Source organism: Copadichromis virginalis, linkage group LG17, assembly GCF_057382275.1.
Source record: "Copadichromis virginalis isolate Kocher_CV1m ecotype Utaka linkage group LG17, C_Virginalis_male_GT1.1, whole genome shotgun sequence".
In the NCBI taxonomy this organism is placed as follows: Eukaryota; Metazoa; Chordata; class Actinopteri; order Cichliformes; family Cichlidae; genus Copadichromis; species Copadichromis virginalis.
In genome coordinates this window covers 36619743-36641694 of record NC_140634.1, presented here as the reverse complement: position 1 = coordinate 36641694, position 21952 = coordinate 36619743, and the positions used below count along the sequence as shown (strand labels likewise).

The window sequence follows — 21952 nt, the reverse complement described above, 5'->3', positions numbered from 1 at the left end:
GACAAAGATGTGCGAAAAATCAAGAAGTGGTAAAACAACATTTACAACTTCAGGCAGCTATTCTAGCAGTGATCATGGTTCCTGCAGCTTCTGACAATCCATGATGGCCCGGTCTGTTTTATGTGCTTGCTGGAAGGAAATCTCCGAATTTGGACTTAACTTACTTGTGATTTTGAAGATTCTGTCTCTGTCCACAACAGGTAACCCAGCCCAGCCCACCTCACTCCACTACATGAGCCCCTACCAGTTGAATGCCTACGCCATGGCTCTGAAGGCAGTCGGAGAGATAATTCAGGACTACGACAGTGATAAGATGTTCCCTGCACTTGGCTTTGGAGCCAAACTGCCACCCGATGGACGGGTGTCCCATGAGTTTGCTTTGGTAAGTACAGGACTGAGACTTGTACCCTGCAATTAGCAGCCATTTGCAGTCAATGGAGAGTCATTTATAATAGGTGACCTATGATTAGTGTTGGAGAGCGCAAGAGAGGGAACGAGAGGAAAATTACTATTTCCCTAAAACAATTACATAAACACTTTTAAATTTATTCTATTCATTTGTATTCACACTGAACTGTTTTCACTTCACAAAGCTGAAAGGTAGATTCGTGGCTTGTATATATGTATATATGGTGTTGTTGACAATGAAAGTTGTTGCAACCAGCAGTCTCAGAGTAAATCCTGCTGTCTTAAAGGTTCCTCGATATAAACTGGATAAACTGTCCTGACCAGTGCTGGTCAAGTTACTTGAAAAAAGTAATTGGTTACCAATTACTGATTACTTCTCCAAGAAAGTAATCCTGTTACTTTACTGATTACTTATTTTCAAAGTAATTAGTTACTTTCTTACTTAGTTACTTTTTAAAAACATGATACACAACCTGAGTAAAGCAATAGACCTTTCAGCCGAATTCTATTTTTATGCATAATCCGTCATATAAAATTTAATCAAAAGAAAAAGGTCTCTTTTAAAAACTTGTAATCTTTTAACTTTATGCATCAAGCAAAAATTTATTATATGAAACTGTCTCTGACGTGAAGAAATTTGTTTAACATTTAAACCTATTTTCTGCATATTCCAGCTTATAAAATAAAATAATGTTTTGTGTTTACGCTCTTTCAAAAAGATGCAAGATTCAGCTGCACTGATAAAACCTAAACGATACCCATCCCTAATAAGCAGCCTGTTGAAGTTCAAAGTGAGCATCAGAATGAGGAAGAAAGGTGATTTTAATTACTTGTGGCATGGTTGTTGTTGCCAAACGGATGGGATTTCCCCAAACATCCAGTGAGAGAGTACATAAATGATTCACTTGCTTTCCCTCTTCCTGTGGCCCTGCTGAATGCATCTCAAATCAATCATGGAAGGTAATCCCCTCTTCTTCTTTCCTCTGCAGAACGGGAACCCTCAGAACCCATATTGTGCAGGGATTGATGGTGTAATGGAAGCCTACTACCAGAGTCTTAAGTCGGTTCAGCTTTACGGCCCCACTAACTTCTCTCCTGTTATCAACCATGTGGCCAGGTAACACACGTACACCAGTGATTTTAAGTGTCTGATTTACATCTCTCGGTTTTTGCTTTTCTGTACGCTGAGCACGCTGTTTTACGCTGTCGTAATTGTCATCACTTCCTTTAAAATGAACTTCGTATCATTTGAGTACGCGTGAAAGAACGGAGAGTACATTTCACTCCGACACTCAACGTGTGTTCTTGGATTTTCTGTAATGAGCTCTCTGAAGCAGATGTTTGTAATGTAGCTAAGAAGAGTTAGAGTGCAGGAGAAAAACCTCGGGACACAAACAGAGAAGGTGCCTGACGGATGATTGCGTGTTTGTTTGTGTCTGTATACCGATGAGAACGTAATTTATGCTGCGGGGGAAGACGAGCAGGCGGACAATCAAGAAAAAGACTTCCAAAAGAAAAATACATTAAGAATCTGTTCATGCAAGTATGTAATTATAGCGAGGTCTCTCGTCAGGTTGCTTTTCATATCTAGGAGATAATTTACTCACATCTTAATCGTGTACTTACACATACAAATAGAGCATAACACAGATGCCTAACCAGCTTGTAATGAGTTCAGTATTTTGCACATTTTCGATTACTGGTTATGTAGTATTTGAGCCCTTTCCAACCCATTGGTCAGTCCCTTTGAGCAACAGCAACTGATTAGCTTAGCATAAAGCCATGACGCTTCGATCATTGGCGCTCCAATCTGCATCCCTTTGTATCCTTGGGCAACATACTGAACCCCAAGTTGCTCTCTGATGTGTGAATGTTAGAAAAAGGTGCCTGTAAGGTTACATGAGGCATGTTGTATAAAGTGTTTTGAGTGCCCAAGTACAGCAGGAAAACTCCATAATTAGCCCAAAAGCACTGCCTGTCACCAGGTTGTGGTGTGTGTTATCAAAGTCAAAGTAAACTTTATTGTCATCTCTGCTATATATAGTACAGAATATAGAGGCAGTTCAGTTCATTTCCATTCAGTGCAAAAGACATACATATACACACACACACACACACACACACACACACACACACACACACACACAGATAAGACTAAGGTAAAAGGATCAATAACAGTTTACAATTTACAGGTTGAAGTGATTTAAAGTGACCATGAGCAGGATTCTTGAGAGCAGGATTGTCCATAGAGCAGCATCTGGGTTACAAAGGCAGTGGTATGTGGAGTGCAATAGAGGCAGTTAGTTAACAGTTTGTGTGGGTGTGTTTGTTGGGGGGAGTGGGAGAGCCTGTAGTGAGTTCAAGAGTCCGGTGGCTTGTGGGGAAAAAGCTATCTTACAGTCTGGAGGATCGAGCCTCGATGCTGCGATAGCATCTGAATATTGGAAGGAGAGAAAAAAGTCCATGTGAGGGGTCAAGCACGATCCAGGAGGCCTTACTGATGCAGCACTTGTGGAAGAAGTCCCGTAGCAGAGGGAGAGATGTTCCGATGATCTTGGCAGCTGCTTTAACAATCCGCTGTAGCTGGCGGAGGTTGCCGACTCTGCAATTGCTGAACCACACGGAGATGCAGCTGGTCACAGGTTATACATCCATGTGTCACATAAAATATTCAGTGGTTGTTGGGAAGTAAAAAAGTGTCCAAAGGAGACAAGGTGGCAAAGTTGGCATTAAATCAAAAGGTATTTATTATTGATTAAACTAAAGGAAACAGACAAACCGCCTTTACCATCAAGAGGAAGAGCAGCACACCAAAGTCTAGAAGCTGGTCACGAAGCAAAAGAGAACAAGTCAGACATGTTAAATGATTCAAAGACCGTCCTCTCCACCAAGGCATGAGCAACCTCAAACACGCACACAGCTCAGAACAGGTCGCCAGTCTGTCGCAGGGCCAACACACAGGGACAGACAATGCCCTTGTATCTGGAGCATTGGGGCTTAAGAGGTTAAGATTAGGCTTAAAACTTTCCTTTTTGATAAAGCTTATAGTTAGAGCTGGATCAGGTGACCCTAAATCCTCCCGTAATTACGCTGGAATTTTCACTTGCTCTATTTTTAGACACCACTCTGCATTTCCACAGCATGTTTTGTGTCTTGTGTCCCTCCATGAACCTGTTCTGCTGGTTTCTTCTTGTTAATTGGAGATAAAGTATCTGAATTTTAGGAGCAGGACCACACCTCCAAACACGCTCCTTCCGGTTCTCATCTATGTAGGTTCCCCAAGTCCTACAAGCTGTTTGTTCTCGTTTACGTGCCCCACCCTCCCTCCCCTTTTCAATTCTTTCACTTCTTCACTTCTATGTAGTACTATGGGTAAACTATGGGGATCTGCCAGGCCCGTGAGCCACTGCCAGTCCCCAAACCGCAGCTCAATTCATGTCCAAGCCTTTCACCTTTATCTACTAAACCGCTGTCAAACCTCAAATGAGGACATGGGCCCAGCGGGTGAAAGGGGAGTTTGTTGGGGTTTTCTCTGTATTTCTTGTAGGATCTTTTCCTCACAAGATGAAGGGCTTTGAGGTGACTGTTGTTGTGATTTGGAGCGATATAAATAAAATTTAACTGAATTGAATAGTAACAATAAGAAACAGCACAGCTCTGTTACCCCTGACTCAGAGCCAGGCCAGTTCTTTAAACAAAGTGAAGCTGTTCATTATGCTGCTTTTGTTCTGTGCCTGAAATATTCTTCTCCTCAGTTCAAATAACAAACCCAATCAAAACTGCAGCATGTATGCTTGCAGCATGCATATATATATATATATATATATATATATATATATATATATATATATATATTAGGGGTGCAACGATACACAAAATTCACGGTTCGGTTCGGTTCGATACTTTGGTGTCACGGTTCGATATTTTTTCGATACAAAAAAATGTTCATGCATTTTTAATTTGTCATTTATTAAAATTATAAATATATATTTTAACTCAAAAGTACAGTTTTTAAATTTAACCCTAACCCTTGTGCGCGTTTTTTATTTTGACAGCGAATGCGCACCTGCGGACCACTTATGTGCAGCCCTGGTTATTTAGCTCGTCATATCGCAGCCACAGAAATTCTTTTGTCCATGAAACCATAAAGCTGCACTTTCTTTTTGCCTTATAGTCTGATTTGTCATAACTTCTCCGTTTTGTGGTAAGCTTTTCTTTGGCTGTCACTTCTTCACCCCGACCTGTCTTATTTGGCTCAGCAGAACTGAAATGCTTTTACACACTCACTCACATAAGCTCAGCGATTCTCTGCCCGATCAACCTCTCACATGTTTAAGCTGCGGGAGATTTCACTTGTCATGTTTGCATAGTAAGCTAACGATTGATAAGACGATGTCAGAGGAATTGGTGTGCAAATTATCATCACTCACAGATCAGTGCTGTCGCTCTCTATACACAGTTCGCGCGATTGCAAAGTGAAAGCAAAAAAACGGCCAACACGTTAACGAGCTAACTGCGCTAACACACTAGTTCACACCAATGTAATTGAGCATTGCATGGCACATCCAACATACTGTTTTACTTTAGTCCATGACTCGCTTACCTTCAGGGTCATACGCCACATGAAAACCAAAATAATTCCAAACGCCAGATCTGAATGAGGTTCAATTTGCCTGTTGCAAGGAGAGCTTAACTTCTGTCTCGCTAGCTTGCCCTGTGCTCTTCCTTCTGATGATGCTGTCTGTGTTGAGCGCTCAGTGGATCTGCGCTGGACAATGCAGCCTAGGCGGAGTAGTCGAACACAGATTCACTGAGCGCTCAACACAGACAGCATCATCAGAAGGAGAATTGATAAAATAAATTACAAATGTTGTATTGTTCGGTACATATGCGTACCGAACCGAAAGCACTGTATCGAACGGTTCAATATCGATACGAATATCGTTGCACCCCTAATATATATATATATATATATATATATATATATATATATATATATATATATATATATCACCAAGTCTTTAAACATAAATATGCTAAGCGTTTCTCAGAGACGTAAACAAGGCTGCATTTTTCATAAACTTCTATCCTCCCCCAAGCCAGACTGCAGATCATTAACTCTGTTTTTGCTCTAAAAGTTTTAACTCTCAGACCTGGTTCAGCTGTGTGAGATAAGAACGTAACTAATCAGAACACATTGCATAAATTCCTCCTCATAACCTCATTAAAAAGTTTAAACTCTAGTTGTTATGGGGACACGTAACATCTTTTTGCAACTGTAAGACTTATTTATCAACTTTAGGCTTGCAGTTCTTTTAAGTCCCGTCCAGCCTCTGCATCTCTTTTTTTGATAGCACAGCCCCCATTTATCATTTCTGCTATCTCTTACTCCACTCCCCCATACAGCTTAGTAATTATCGACTTTGTCTTCCTTGGTCTCTCGCTGTCTCTGACTCGACTTGTTTTGCTATATTTCATCCTTCTATCTACAGTGTTGTGATGGTCTATAGTGGAAGTTATTAGGAGATGGAGACGTAGCTTGCTGCACAGAAAGGTGATGCTTGAAAGAAACTGAAGCAGTTGGAATAATATCAGGTCACGACTCAGACAGGAGTGAAAGGACACACTTGGTAACAGAGTGGCTAAAATTCTTAATAAGACAAGAATCTGTGAAACTGACATAAAGATGTGTTTGACAGATTATCCTGTTATCCAGAGCATCAATACCACCCTGTTTTCACAGATCTGTTTCTGCTCTTTATTAAATAAAGCCACTAAATGCTTTACATGTAATTAAACTACACAGTGTGATGCATAATCTACTCAAGTAATGAGCTGTATTTGTAACAAAAACATGTAAGGAGATCAGAAATAACCACAAATTGTTTCTTTGTGTGTTTTTGTACAGATACGCAGCATCTGTGAAGGATGGCTCCCAGTACTTTGTGCTCCTCATCATCACAGACGGGGTCATCTCAGACATGGCCCAGACCAAGGAATCTATTGTCAATGTAAGGACGTGCAGAGCAGCTGTGAACACCTGAGCCTGCACCTCTCAGAAAGTTCACCCTTTGAAGAAATATTAGTTGCAAAAGTTTAATTATAATAATGGTAAATAAAGCCAATGCCACTCAAAACCAAAAACTGGCTGAAGGAATGAGGAAATAATGAAAACATGAACGACAAACAAGGAAGGAAGCAATTCATCCCTTAATTAAACTTTACGAAGCAGTACTTTATGCTAAAGAAGCAACGAATCACCATGGAGGCGAATGCAAAGAGAAATGACCGTGACCATCATGCTAGCTGCCCCATTTCGCATATATTTACAACACCACAACACTACAACCATCAAACATCAAAACACAACCTGATTAGCTAAAGGTGCAACAATCTAAATCTCACACTTCTAGATAGTTTGTTAGCACTGATGATGTTCCCATCCCTAAATAGATGAAAATTGCTTTGTGCTCGATGATTACTGTATCATCTGAAGTTTTGATCATTGAGGGTTAGAACAGGGGAAAATGCAGAAGTGGCAAAAACTGCAGATCCTCTCGAGTCCGTATTCATGGACTCTCATGTTAAAACGGCCAACTTTATAGCATTAAAAAGCATAATTATAGCCTCATACAAGAATAAGTTTTGGCCTCTGTGGATAGTTTCTTCATTTCTAGAATTCTGAGTGGGATGATTTCTTTAAAGCTCATCCACCTGGATAATTGGATTGGGAGCATGGCTGTTTTAATTGACAGGTTTCCCAACACAGGGAGCTGGCTCTGATATGTGTTTATTAGTTTCCCTCTATTAATTTCACTCACTGAAGTAGACCTCTCTACTGTGTTTATGCCTGTTGGGGCATTTTTAATGGATTATCTGATTAATGTTATAGCTGTGTGGTTTGTGCTTCGGTTGAGAGAAATTCTAATATACTATTAGACTATTACTGAGCAATGCATGTCTGTACACTTTTTGGAGACAGCTTGCAAACCAAGATAATTCAGCCCTTTTGTCCAAATATAGTAACTTCAAAAAACCATCAATAAGAACTGTGTGGTGGCTCATTTTGAAGCTTCAAAGTGTAGAGGCCTAACCCAGCGGGTGACATCGCCATGGCTACATCCTCCTTTTATACTGGGTTAGCATGTACAGCAAGTCACAGTGTGCTTTTCACACATCAGGGTTAGTGCACTATAGTGCACGGGTAGCAGTCACAGTTTTCTGTTGTTGTGCTGGTTACATGCGGTGTTGTGATGGGAAAAGTTAGGAAACACGCCGAAATAACTGTGGACCAAATCTTAAACATAAATAAATACTCTGGATTGTAAACATTTACAGTCAAGACAAAACTGTGTGCAAATGAGCAGAGGGGTGAAAGCGCATGTGAACTGTGCACAGTTGAGGGAATTTAATAAAAAATAGAATTTCGCATTTGATACGACATCCATGACTGGCAGCGGTTCCTTCTGTTATAATGTGTGTTTGCTGTGCTGCTTTTGCCAGCATGTGGTTAACCTTCGCACCATCCTCTCCATCACTGTCAAGTCCAGAGTCGCCCAGAATGCAAACAAAATGAACAGTGAACGGAAGCCATGTTTCTGAAACCAGTGATCCATCTCAGGGCCTGTGAAAACAACAAAGGACAGGGGGTTTGATGGTTCGACGGGAGAAATAGAAGGCTTGGGTAAAAAAAAGGGGGAAGATATATGCGAGATATGAGGGGGGGGGGGGGGGGGGGGTGAGCGGAGCAGAATTAGAAACCTGAGGACCTCTACCACTGGGAGCAAAAAATAAGCGAGATGTTTTGATAACATCATCTATCTTTCTGCAGCCTGAGGTCATAACATTACTCACTGAACACACTCACACACCGATGGACTGCATACACACTCTGTGACACTTGAACGAATGCGCCCACGTACAACACAAACACATGTCATTTGTTAGCTGTCAGCGAGTTGAGTGTCTCATGTCTAATATTAATTACAGTGATGGCTCAACCCACGCAGCGCTCCGGGGGTGGAAAACACACATGATCACACATATTGTATGTGTTCTGCGAGACATGAATGTGACATGATTTGTTTACTAAAGAAAAACCTCCACAGTGTCCAACACGGGTGAACATGCATGGCGTTACACTCAAGTAAAGATTTTCACAGCTTTGAATGTTTTGAAATATTAATTGTTCTTCCTCTCGCTCTCGTTTAGGCCTCCTGCCTGCCGATGTCAATTATCATTGTGGGAGTAGGGCCTGCAGAATTTGATGGTAAGTCAACAAGATGTTGAAACATGTGGGTTAAAATAACAAACCTTTATTTGATTAGATTTTTTTTGTAGGAAAAACTGCTGCCAGCTTAGTTTTGTCTTTAATCTTTACAGCCATGGTTGAATTAGACGGTGATGAAGTCAGAATCTCTTCTAGAGGAAGATACGCCGAGAGGGACATTGTTCAGGTGAGGTCTGCCTTCAGTCTCTTAAATCGTTACTCATCCTCATTACACTAACCTGTGTCACTGTCTTGGGTCTGCGTTTTCGGTCCATTCTGTGTTCTGACGGCTTTGCTGTGACAATATATTTAAAGTGAGTATACAGACGTCTTAAGGGTATTAAATGGAGGTCATACGGGTGTCCCCTCACTGGGATTGCATGCCAAATGATTGTTTGTAAATAGAGCCTGTGAATATTAATTGGAAAGTGGAGTTGAGTCAAATTGGTGTGAGCCAGCCCCATCCTCATGGAGCAGCACTGCCCACGAGACAATTCAATTCAATTTTATTTATACAGCGCCAATCACAACAACAGTTGCATCAAGGCGCTTTATATTGTAAGGTAGAGCCTACAATAATACATACAGAGAACAACCCAACAATCATATGACCCCTGTGAGCAAGCACTTTGGCGACAGTGGGAAGGAAAAACTCCCTTTTAACAGGAAGAAACCTCCGCTAGAACCAGGCTCAGGGAGGGGCGGGGCCATCTGCTGCGACCAGTTGGGGTGAGAGAAGGAAGACAGGACAGTTAAATCCAAAACAAGTTATGGATTTAACTGTACAAACTGTGTGTGCTGAAACAATACCTGTGCTACGAGGTGCTTCATTTACACCTGACAAATCAAGTGCTCAAATTAGCTAATTAAGTGGGACCCACCTGAAGACCCCTATCAGCTGATGCTTTAGCAATGCACATTCCCAACAAAATTCCAGTTCCAGCCAAACTCAGGGCCTATGCATTTTTATTGGGCCTGGGAGGTATGAGCAGACAGAACCAACCATGTGGTGGTTCTGTCTGCTCATACCCCAGACACACACACACACACACACACACACACACACACACACACACACACACACAGAAAGATAATGGCAGGCTCCCCAGTAACAGTGAAGAGCCAATTCGCCATCCCCTCCATCTTTTACTCAGTCTCACTTCCTCATTAAAGTGAATGAACAGTGAACCTCAGCTCTAACCCCTGGCTTAATGCCCATTTTAAAAAGCCTAGGGCATTGTGGGGTCTGCAGGCAGCCATGTAAGATGGACCTGTGCAGCGCAGAAAGATCAGAATTTTCCCCATGTGGCTTCGGCATAGCCACAACAGCGCTACCTGTGTGCTTAAGTTCTTTATTCTTAAAAGGTCATTTAGGTTAGCAAAGCAGCCACATAGACGTGCCTTTAATGTATAAAGTCACAGTCGTACTTCATGCAGTATTAGTTCACCCATCCCTTCAATCATCCAGTTCAGCCAGGCGTTCGTTGCCTTCCCTTTTCTTTGTATTCCTGTTTGTGTTGCTGCAGGGGATCACTTCACGGTTGCAGGTAATCCCAAAGCAGCTTTAATCTTAGCACCGAAATAAAAGAAGTAGAAGAAAACGAACATTCACAGCAAACCACTTGTTTGATTGCAACACGGAGAAGTCACGTTTTCCTCCTCCGTGACCTTTATGCCGCCGCCGTCATAGTCTTATTTCTCGCACCCTCCCTCAGAGCCACGCTCATTAGTTAGGTTTTTTTTTTTTAACAAGCTCAAGCACACACATATACAAGCGCTCCATGCAGAAAAAGACCTGGTGGCAGTGAAAAACTACGTTTCTGTACGGGAACATTACACCAGCTCAGCCTGCAGGATCTCATTATCAGAAAGCTAATAACCCCAAGTGTCATGGTGAAGCTTAACTTCTGCAGCAAGTGTTTCCAGCACAAATTGTCTCCATTTGTGATCTTGTGATTGCAGGTGACAACATCTCATTAAGTAAATATAAAAAGTGACTTTGTCTTCCATTGGAGGGACATTATGAGAGAGATTTACAAGATTTATATCAGCAAAGTGAAATAACTTCAGTGATCATACGGTGACTGGTGTTTTAGGATACACGTATGCTTTCAGCACCACTATAAATTATGCAGCCTAATATTTGATCCCATTAATCCCTGACTTTTCCTAGAGCTAACTGGTGCTTGTTATGTAGCTGCTGGCTTGTATTTTCGCCTTATCTCAAAGCTTCCAACTGCTCAATTTCTCACTCCAGCAGCCCCAAACCGTGTCAGGAGACTCTATTACCAAAAGTCTCAGGAGAAAAATGAAAAATTGGATGAAAATATGCACATTTCATCTTTCTACATGTTCTGCTCAGCTAGGTGATGTTACAGATTCTGACTTTTCTTTACCCCAGTTGAGGCGAAACCTTTACAATTTGCTGTAGCCCGATCGCCGCACAGCTACACGCCAGAGTTTCAGCCGCCCGGGCGATTCTGCAGCGTCTTAATTAGGCTAGATTCTTCTCACAGGCAGCTGCTAGCCTGGTGAGCTGTACAGCTGTACTTTTACAAAAATAATCTTGCAGTTCACAAGTACATCTCCCACTTGTAACAAAAAGAAGATGAATTACTTAATTCAACTTCTTCATTTTCTTCGTTCGTTTGTGTGGCTCTTCCCACTGCTCCCCCCTCCACCCCACCTCACCATATTTCACCCTCCTTCTTTCTCACCCCCCTTTCTCTTCCTTTCACCCAGTCTCTTCTCCATCTGCGCTTTTCTTCCTTATTGCCGTCTATCCTCTCTGTGACTTCTCTCATTTTCCCCCTCTTTACCAAACCCAACTGTCTTCCCACACATTTCACCGATATCTTCACCTCTATAAGTCCTATCAGTTGGCCGGTCCTACTTCCATAAAGTTATTTTTAAAACAGCGTCTTCGGTAAAAGCTTTCTAGCTTTGAGCTGTTTTATTGCCTGAAATGACAAAAGTCCAATTTTTGTTCATCAAGACAGAACTTTCTATGACTGCTTTTCTTCAGAAAGTCTTAGAAGCGACAGACAGATGTTTGAGCTCTGGTCACGTGACTAACTGGTCAGTTTCAGTGCAGAACAACATCAAATACAGTAAAACCACATGGAAAGCAGATAGTAGTCATTTATTTGGTAGGGTGACATTCAATTACAACAGGACCAACAATCAATAAGGAAATAATCAGCTCTGCTTGGTTAACGATAACTGTAATATTTTTAAAGGTCTAATGGCAAAGCTTCAAAATTTGTTCACCTTTTACACTGCCTATGATGCTGACTTAGCTGGCTGGCTAGCTAGCTAAGAGTTGATGGCTATGACGCGCAGAATTATGCAAGAGGAAATTGCCTGACAAGCCTGCAGTGCCTATAAAACCTATATATGATTGATTTCGCATTGTTCTTCAAACCAACTCCTGTCTCAACATCTGTTTCCTCCTCTTACCTTTCAGTTTGTCCCGTTCAGGGACTACATCGATCGTACGGGGAACCACATCCTAAGCATGGCCCGGCTCGCCAAAGATGTCTTGGCTGAGATTCCAGACCAGTTCCTCTCCTACATGCGGACCCGTGGGATAAAGCCTTCACCGGCGCCGCCTCCATACACACCACCTGGGCAACCCATCCAAACCCAGATCTGAGGAGCAAGGCTGGAAAAGGTTTTGGAGTCAGGGGTTCGCTGAACTTGTCACGCGAAATACTTCCATTTCCTTAAAGCCGCTCTCCATGCCTTGTGGTTGTGGATCACAGTGGTCTTTCATGTGTTCAGAAAGCTGCATGCCGGGCCAGGAGAGTGACGCTTTTGAGGGCAGGAAAAGAAGATGAGAGTCTGTTTACTTCCACTGTCAAGCATTCCTGTCATTGTTTTGATTTTTTTTTTACCTGCTTATTTTATGCTTGGAAAGATTTTGGAGAAAGTTCAGAGAGTCTCAATTCAAATTGTGGCAGAAATAAGAAAAAAGGAAAAGCAGTATAAAATGGCTGATCTTACTTTTTAAAGAGAATGTCTCCAGACAAATGAAGGAGTTACATGATCTTAAATGAGCAGTAATTTCACTTGTAAATAACTGGACATATATAACTTCTTTCTTTCTCTTTCTCTCCAAATCACTCATTGTTTACAGTAAATGCTAACGAGGATTTTTACTGTTGATACTTTTATATAGTTTCAATATGAAGCTTGTAATACTCTCTTTCTTTCTTTCTCTCTCCTGGCATCCATGCCAGGTAGCAGCAGTGCAGGTCCTGGTAGCCCTTCTGTACCGTACTGTACTGTATTCTAGTGTTTGTATTAAACTTTTGCATGAGTGTAGCCTCAGTCAACTGCATGCATATAGTGGCCCTGCACTACCTCTTTTATCCATCTGTCTGTCTGTGGGGGATGAGTGTCTGTCTGCCAGTATCTTCATTCATCTGTCTTCTTCAGCCTTATCTTTCCATCTCTCTCAATCCTTTCTTTTCTACATTTGTCACTTTTAGCTGTCTTTCCATCCAGCCTTCTTTTTTAGCTAGTTTAATTGAAAAAGTCAGAATTTTATGCTAATCAGAAATAAGAAGGGTTTTATTTAGTTATTTTTTATTTATTTATTTTTTTTGTTCAAGTACTATAATGACCTTCATACAGGATTTAACTTGACTGGAAATTATTTAAAAAACCTAGACTCTCTGTTCATCCTAAAGAAATGTAAGCTAAATACTCAAGGAACAGCACAGTTGGTTAGCTAGCACACGTCGTTGATAAAGATTGAAAACTCCCATATTAATGTGTAACGTTGTTATACAGTCACAAGAAAAAGAAAAAAGTATCATTAAAAACAAATTATATTTACCACAAATTAGTGACTGTTAATATGCTTACACGCCAAGGCGGTGAGCATCGCAAATAGTTTAATTGCTAGCCATTAGCATGCTAGCATTATCGTTGTGAACATGCTAGCAGCCTTAATGTTAGCATTTTAAAAGAATGATCCTGTTAGCATGACTGTGAAGTCAACAAAAAATTAAAATGTGGCTAATATTAGTTACATATTCGGTTTTTACATTTTTTGACCCTATTATATTTTACTTTAATCCTCCATCCGAGCTCAATGAAGAGCTTTTTGGCTGTTTATGTAGCACTACTTGAGAGTTGAATGGAAACATGGCTACCCTGTCTCTCTGTGTCTGTCTTGCCGCTACAAACTGCCTTGGCAGTAGGATGCGCACGTGCCCAGGGGTTTTGTCTCATTGTGTTGTCACATATTCCTGCCCAATGTGTAAAACAATAGCAGCTGCTCTCAAACAAAATACTGTTTGAGCAAAAAGAGCCCAGTGGTCAAAAATGCAGAGAAAAACACATTTTCCCTATATTTTTTCTTTGCGTGGGTGTAGTGTGTTTGTACTTGAGTGCATTTTTATTACACCTTTAGCTTTGATACAGCTTTGTTTTTACGATGTGTATTTATATGTGCTAATCATATGAACGAGGATGACGCATGCGAGTTGTATTCACCGTTTCGACAAGTTTCCAATTTAAAGTCTTCTATTTTTGTCACAAGTGTGTGTGAATGCGGAGATTTGGATTGAGATATGGATGTCGATTGAAATAACCTTTTAAAACAACAGTAGATACAATATTTAAATTAAGTGGGAATGCAACATTTTAATATTCATGTGCTATCTCCATCTCCTTGTAAAAAGGAGTAACCCCGAAAGCAACACTAAAAAATAAATAAATAAAAAATTGTAACTGGAATTTTTTACATACTTTGGAATACTTTACATTGCACCGCAGCCTCACGGTATTTTGAGAAATAGTCACAAATTCTTTTGATTTGTGTTTCTGGATACTAATTTTACGGTTGTTTCATGTTCCCCAACAGGACTTTTCACAATATTATTTTTGTATCCAGTGACATATATACAAAATAATTTTCATTTACCAATTTTAAAAGGCAAACGAGTTTTCATTAATAAAATATAATTGTTACTACGTTGTCTGAACCACAGGTGCTGCAGGCACAAGAGTTACATAATTCATACAGTTTATCACTCAAAAAAAAAAAAAAAACGAAACAAAAGACAATAGTTTGTGTCTAGGAACATGAACAAACTATTTTTTGTGACAATTTTACATTTTGCTGTGAGACTGGTGTGTACATTGCTGCATTTCTTATTGCATTCTCACATTTCTCTTTCTTTTTTACAGTCTTCTCCCATGTATTGTCACCGTAGCAGAAACTCAATTTCGCTGAATTTATCAAATGAATGTGTGTGTGCTGGTTTAGGCTTCTTGTGGCCAACTGCTCAGTTGAAAGCATAAATAAGCATAATAATTCAACATTAAGAGCTCATTGCCTAGACAGGGCACCTCTATGCTCGCTCTATGTCACCTATTCAGTCCCTGCAGAGCAAACAGAGACATAGTTAGCACCTGATCAAACCCTAGGTGGACCTCAAGGTCATCACAGCATGAGACATTGCAAAATCCCAGACTAAGCTGTTGGAGCAGATAGAATTAGTTTGCTATAGCCGGTTGCTGAAAAACAGAGAAGTTCCCTGAACTACTAGCGCAAGAAACACTCTTTGCAAATACCAGGACTGCCTATAAATACAGCTTTTCATCAGTAGTTGAAACACTACGGTTTAAAAATCTAACCTAGAAGAGTGATAGAGAGGCAAATGTGAATAAACCTTTTCAACAGGTCATTTATATATTTCCATTCTTTTTTTCCTTTCTTTGTTTTGCCTTGTCTCTGGTGACAGCTGTGGACCAAGCAATTAAAAAAAAAAACAATATTGCTTCTTTAAATTCCACACAAACATCCGCTTGGACTTAAGGTGGAACTGCATGGTTAAAGGTCAAACACACTGTGACCTGTGAATACAATTTTGACCATATAATTCATACTTAAAAAATACCACCAACAACAAATGTTGTGTAATGGGAATAAATTATAATTTTTTATATCCAAAGTGTCAAAATGTTTTCTAGCAAAAACACTTTTGACCATTATTCAGTGCCAAACAGGGAGATGATGAGTCAGATACTGATTTGATGATCCTAATAGAAGTTGCCCACCTGTTTGATTCCTTGCAGATATGCTACAGGCTGTACATAATACGAGTCTGGACACACATGGATGTAAACTACAACTTGAATTGTTTGCAGACTACAACAACAGCTTGGCTTTAATCCCAATTTCAGTTGGCTGCCCAGATTTAAACCCATGCTATTTGAACAACAAACTACCTCTTGTAGTCACACGTTCATCATTAAAAACTTTCCAGGTTGGAAAATACATCTGTTCCCTAATTTTAATTTCACCAAATTTCATGAGAAGACCAGCTAATCAGGGCTAAATTGTCAATTATGAGCTGATTTAAATACTTGATGTTGTCACCATAATCTAAAATGTTGTGAAAATCAGGTAATTGTGTCATTTAAATTCCTCATTTATAGTTAAACTTGTTTTTTTTTCTCTCTGATTTTAGGATTTTAGGCCATTTTTCTCGTTGTTTGTTTACTGATGAACAAACAACAAAACCCAACAAAAAGTTGCTGGACCTGGTTTAGTGAAATTCAGGATAGAAACTTTCAACTTTTTAAAATCAAACCAGGTTTGAAACACAGACACTTGAATGTAAAATTGAATTTGAAGCTCTGGAAATTGGAAAACTTGAAATTTTCTTGCTAGACTTTGAAAAAACAGAAAACTAATTAAACCCAAATTCGATCCATTCAAATTCCAATATTTCAAATTAAGCACTACTACTTTTTAGTTTCTTACTTTGGAATAATATGTAAGTAAGGATCATATTTTCAGACCTTTCTCAGCTTCCATACAGTTTTACACGGCTCACTAACTTTGACAAGCCTCATGAAGCCACAAGTGTGTATATGTGTGAACACATTTGATGTATACTGCGCGAACGTGAGCGTGTGTTTGTGTGTGTGTGCGCGTGTGCCTGTGAGGCGCCTTTTCTAAGCGTGTTTTATTAGATCATGTGAGGTGTTAACACACGTAAGATCTTTGTTTACTAAAGATATCCAAATAATGTATCGTATGCTCGTCATATCTTCTTAATAATGTGCACTATGTTTGCATGTACAGTTTTACAAAGGATGCACCAGTTCCTTTTGTTGAAAACTGAGTGTTTTGAAATATACGAATCTATATGAAAATTAACTGTACAAAATGGCCTTAAATCTTTGACTGATCTTTTTGGAATTGTGCGATGCCTTCTTCTGGAAAATGAACTGTTCAAAGGAACTGATCGTTATCTACTTTGTGTCAGTGTTTCTATTGCTTTCTAGTGTGTTTTCTTTGCACAAGCTCAATAATGGAAAAAAATTTCTTGTACTTTTTTGAGACCGTGATTAATCAGAGAAAGCATGGTTGAAGTACTGACTGTCTGATAATACATATAACAGATGACTATTTCTGTATTGAACTATTGATTTTTAAATAAATATTCATATTAAACGACATTTTGTGAGTTGTTTTTTTCCCCTCTGAGCCAGTCAAAGGTTAAAAGTAAATTTATTTTCTCCTTTTACCCCACAATTATGGAAAAGAAAGCATGCCTTCTCTCTGTTCAGAGGTTTTACATATCAAAGTATTATTTAAAAAAATAACGTAGTCCTCGGCACCTCTTAAATTCAGGTAAATACAGCCTCACGTTAACAACAACATCCCTTAATAGACCGTTCATTTAGTAAAAGATATACTGAATGCAGAAGTAGTGGGTGAAAAAACTAAAAGCGCTTCTATAGGAATTCAGCCAGATGCTACCAATCCCAATCAAATGCAGGTGATTAGCTGATCATCAGCAAGTGTGACCACCTCTATACAAGTAGAAGTTTTGCCGGCCAGCAATGCTCAGAGAAATTGCAAAAAACACAAGAGAATTAGAATCACCTTTATTGTGACAAATCCTCTGTATGTTACACTAATGTTAGAACTCTTAGGTCAGCTGATTCTGATTGTTCCTAGAAGCAGACTAGAACACAGAGGAGACCGGGGCTTTGGGATTGCTGCGCCTAAAGTTTGGAACAGTCTGCCTCTTCAAATTAGGATCTCTCCAACACTTGGCATATTTAAATAGATTTGTTATGTTGCATCTGACTAACCACAATACTTCTGAAACACTGTCCTTTGAACAGATTAGACCAAAGTGGAGATGTTTTGCCATATTGCACAGCACCGTGTTTGGTGAAAGCCAAACACAGCATGTCTGCATAAATGTCTCACACCAACTGTCAATCACGGTGGTGGAGGGGTAATGATTGGGGCTTGTTCTGCGGCCAAAGGACCTGGGCACTTTGCAGGCATTTACTTGACCAAAAACTCCTTACTATATTAGCATATTCTAGTCAAGTCTGCTCAATCTGTGCAACACCTAAAGCAGGGGTGGGGGAACTCCAGGTCTCAAGGGCCAGTGTCCTGCAGGTTTTAGATGTATCCTTGATCCAACACAGCTGATCTAAATGGCTAAATTACCTCCTCAACATGTCTTGAAGTTCACTAGAGGCCTGGTAATGAACTAATCATTTGATTCAGGTGTGTTGACCCAGGGTGAGATCTAAAACCTACAGGACACCAGCCCTTGAGGCCTGGAGTTTCCCACCCCTGACCTAAAGCTTTCCTGAATTTGGCTCATGCAACAGGACAATGATCCTGAGTACAACAGCAAATCTACAACAGAATGGCTGAAAAAGAAAAGAATCAAGGTGGCGTCCAAATCCAAAAGTTGTGGTAGGACCTTAGGAGCCCGCAAACATTTCATGAACTAAAGTAACGCTGTGAAAAACAGTGGGCCAAAGTTCCTCCACAGTTATGTGAGACACTGATAAAGTCAAACCATTACTCCAAGTTATTGTTTTTAAATGTCTCATATGTTGTTCATGTATTTACCTAACTCTAAGACCTACTAGAGCCCAGATGATTTTTCAATTCAATTTCAATTCAAACTCTTTACTGTCCCACACGGGGAAATTAGTTTAGCTTTTGTTATGATGTGTATGTATACTTGTATACTTTTCACATGACTGTATGTTTGGATTTCTGCTCCGTGTTTTTCCCTGTTCTCGTTTTTCCAGCCCTAGCCTGTTAGGATTAATATCAGGTTTGCTCCATCTGACAGGATAATTACAGTACAAGAAAGTCTACCCACACCACAAACACACAAACCGCACAGACACATGGCCACTAATCTTGAACTAGGCACCGCTTCAGAACATGGAGAACTTTTGTGTTATTTTGAAAGTTGCCATTACTGAGTCATCTTTCTGATTGGTGGCAGTTATTTCTTGTAAAATGAAAAAATGTTTCTCAGTTTGTATTTTCACCTGGCAATCAGCAAAACCATCAATGCCCCGACACACAGAAGTACACAACCGTGCAGTTTGTATCTGCTGGGGGTTGATGTTGTTCTTCAGCAGCACCCAGTAACTCTGCAAGCACTCTGACAGGTGCTGAGATCCCTGATTTCCAGCACTTTCAATCCAGCTTGTTTTTGTTTGCGTTTTCGGATATTGTCAGCTTCAGAGAGCAGAGGGGTTTTGCAGTTATGCTGTGAAGTGATTGTCTCTCAGCTGTTTACATCCGGAGGAGTGATTCTCCTCAAACTGTTAACAAAGATGTTACTTAACCTTGGAGAAACAGTGTGAAATTTTAGGGGAAAGTGGCACTGAAGGAGAATGCAGTGTTCCAGCACCTTCACTGCAAAATAAATATGACTGATGGTTTCATACGTGTGTGTACTACCTGGCTTTCCTTCTAGCTGACACCATCAAAACTGTAACTCTCCAGTAATTTTCATGGTCGAGCTGCTCATCAACTTGCAGGCAACAAGCAGTGTAATACAAATGTGTTTGTGCCATGTGTATTTTTTAAAAACAAATCTTGCAGTCCTTTTAAATTGACCTTTCAAAGGCTTTTGGCACACATGTCATACAATATTAAAATACTTGCCCATGCAGAGTAAACAGTTTGAAATGGTTTGAAAATGGTCCAGCACAGCTCAGTATGTAAAGACAGAAATTATTACTTCTAGCTCTACGAGTGCAACCAAAGGTGTGCCTTAGGGTTCAATCTTAGGACCACTACTGTTTTTCATTCTATTATTATTTATCAACAATCAGAACACCATCAATACAAAAGATTTGGTGATGTGCCTACACTAAACCTGGCTTTTACACCCAAATTTCAGCTCAGTTAAGAATATCTAAAAATGGACTAAACTCATGACTAAAATGAAATATGAATTGTTTTTCTTTTTCCTTTTTTGCACCCATTACACTAATAAAAGTCTTAGGGCTCACACATCTGCCATTGTAACCCTTTTAATGTTCACTAGTTAACACTCTGAGGGCACAAAGAGTATTTCAGAGTACTGAATTTTACTTTTTTACTAGCTTTACTACAGTGAAACCCAAGGTTTCCACACCGTTTTCAACCTTTATGCTAATAGCTAGCTAATGGCTCAGTCACACTAGAATAAAAATAGGATGAATGGATGCGCAGTGAGCAAAAAAGGTTTTCATCTGGTTTTTAAACACCTACTTCTTCTCTGTGCACCTACTTCCAAGGTGCACAGAGAAGAAAATAAAGTCTTGAGAGCTTGAAGTGCTTTAGGCTTAAGCTATAAGTTATTGGTCAAATACACTGGTGAAAGAAGAGCAATAAAGCATTGCTGGAGCTTCAGCATCTAACTTATAAATGCAGACACATTGCAAACTAGATTGTTTTTGCAGTAGGGGACTTGACTCCACTGGTTCCCAACTGGAAATCAATTGGTTAGATTCCTCTATAAAAGCTAATTGTCATTGACTTTATGAATTCCTGTTTCAAATTCATAAAGTTATAGCTAATGTGAACTTCTGTTTAATGTGAATTTCTTGTACATAAATGGTGACAGGTTTGCAACACACAGTAATAGATTTGCAATGTTTACCAATTAATAGCAGTTCAATATAGTATTACCACAAATAAACTGCATCTAATCGTCAGCTTGATCTCATTTCTTTGCTAACAACAAAGTAAAGCAACCACTTTGAAGACAGGGATTTATTCACATAGTTTCCGTCATTGTGGTTGTGCTGCAATCTCCAGTCATTTCTATGTGTCTGTAGCATAGCAACTACTTGTACCTTGCAAGATGCACAAATTCTGCAACTTTTTTTACAACACAATATTGTTTGTTTGCATTTATTTTGACGATAAAGACACTACATGACTACTTTGCATTCACAAATCTCTAAAGCGGTATCTGTTGGTAGCTGGTTGCACAGACAATAATAAAATCTACAATAATACTGATTGGCTAAAAACAAATTAGCTTCAAAGCATCAAGAGAGTTTAGCATTGTTTGACCCTTTTTCAAAAAACTTCTCTGTTTATCATGTCTTGGAGCAAAATCCACTGATGCTGACTTGGATTTAAGGTCAGCATCCAGCTTTGCTCACTGTCTTTCCATCCAACAACTATGTAATCGCTGCATTCGCTTTGCATTCACGTGGACGTACATGTGAGCTGCTGTTTGCATGGCAACTTTGCTATTCTTGTGCCTGATTAACATTATTCGTTCACTTAAACCTCCATTAACTTTGCATTTTTGCTGGGACAATTATCAGGCATATAACAGTCTGTATATTGGCAGGCTGTCACCTTCTGGTCTGCCGCTTTGGTAAACAGCATGTTCTATCAGATAAAGCAATCACAATAGATTCATTACCAATTATCTCCTTGAGGAGCAGCACAGAAGGTGTTAACACTGAAATTCTAAAGTAATAATCAGTACAGATGAGCAGACAATGTTGTGTCATATGGACACATAGCATACATCAGTGTTCATCATTTTTAAGCAAAAATAAATAAATAAATTTTTTTAAAAGTGAGACCAAGAATAAAAATTAATTATCATGGATAAAATAAAAGTTCATAGCTGACAGACAATATCTCACTGTGTGCTGTCATATTAACTGCTCTCCCTCCCTCTTGGGATTGTTAAAAGGCATTCTGGGACTTGTGAGAAATGACTGAGCAGGACATAGAACAAAAAAGTGAATACCTGTAGGTACAACAGAGATGGATGACACTTGCACACATCCCTGACATTTTAAAATGGCTTGTCTTGGGCAAATTAAAGTAAGACATCCACTGTAAATATGTCAGCGTTATGCTGATAATAAAGCTGGCTGATGGTGACAGATATAATCAAGCATGCACACGGCGTCTCTGCTATCCACAGACGCCCCACTCAATCATCATCAACCCTC

At 39.8% G+C, this 21952-nt stretch overlaps 1 protein-coding gene across 1 annotated transcript in view; it reads left to right on the top strand.

The window, feature by feature from the left end:
• Positions 1-17159, top strand: part of LOC146689846 (copine-8) — a 105423-nt gene extending 88264 nt beyond the window's left edge. Inside the window, exons 15-20 of the mRNA XM_085435791.1 lie at positions 201-382; positions 1398-1525; positions 6317-6419; positions 8620-8677; positions 8791-8864; positions 12144-17159. Coding sequence (XP_085291917.1) covers positions 201-382; positions 1398-1525; positions 6317-6419; positions 8620-8677; positions 8791-8864; positions 12144-12332 — 734 coding nt within the window. The 3' untranslated portion in view covers positions 12333-17159. The remainder of the gene's footprint in view (positions 1-200; positions 383-1397; positions 1526-6316; positions 6420-8619; positions 8678-8790; positions 8865-12143) is intronic.
• Positions 17160-21952: the final 4793 nt, after the last annotated feature.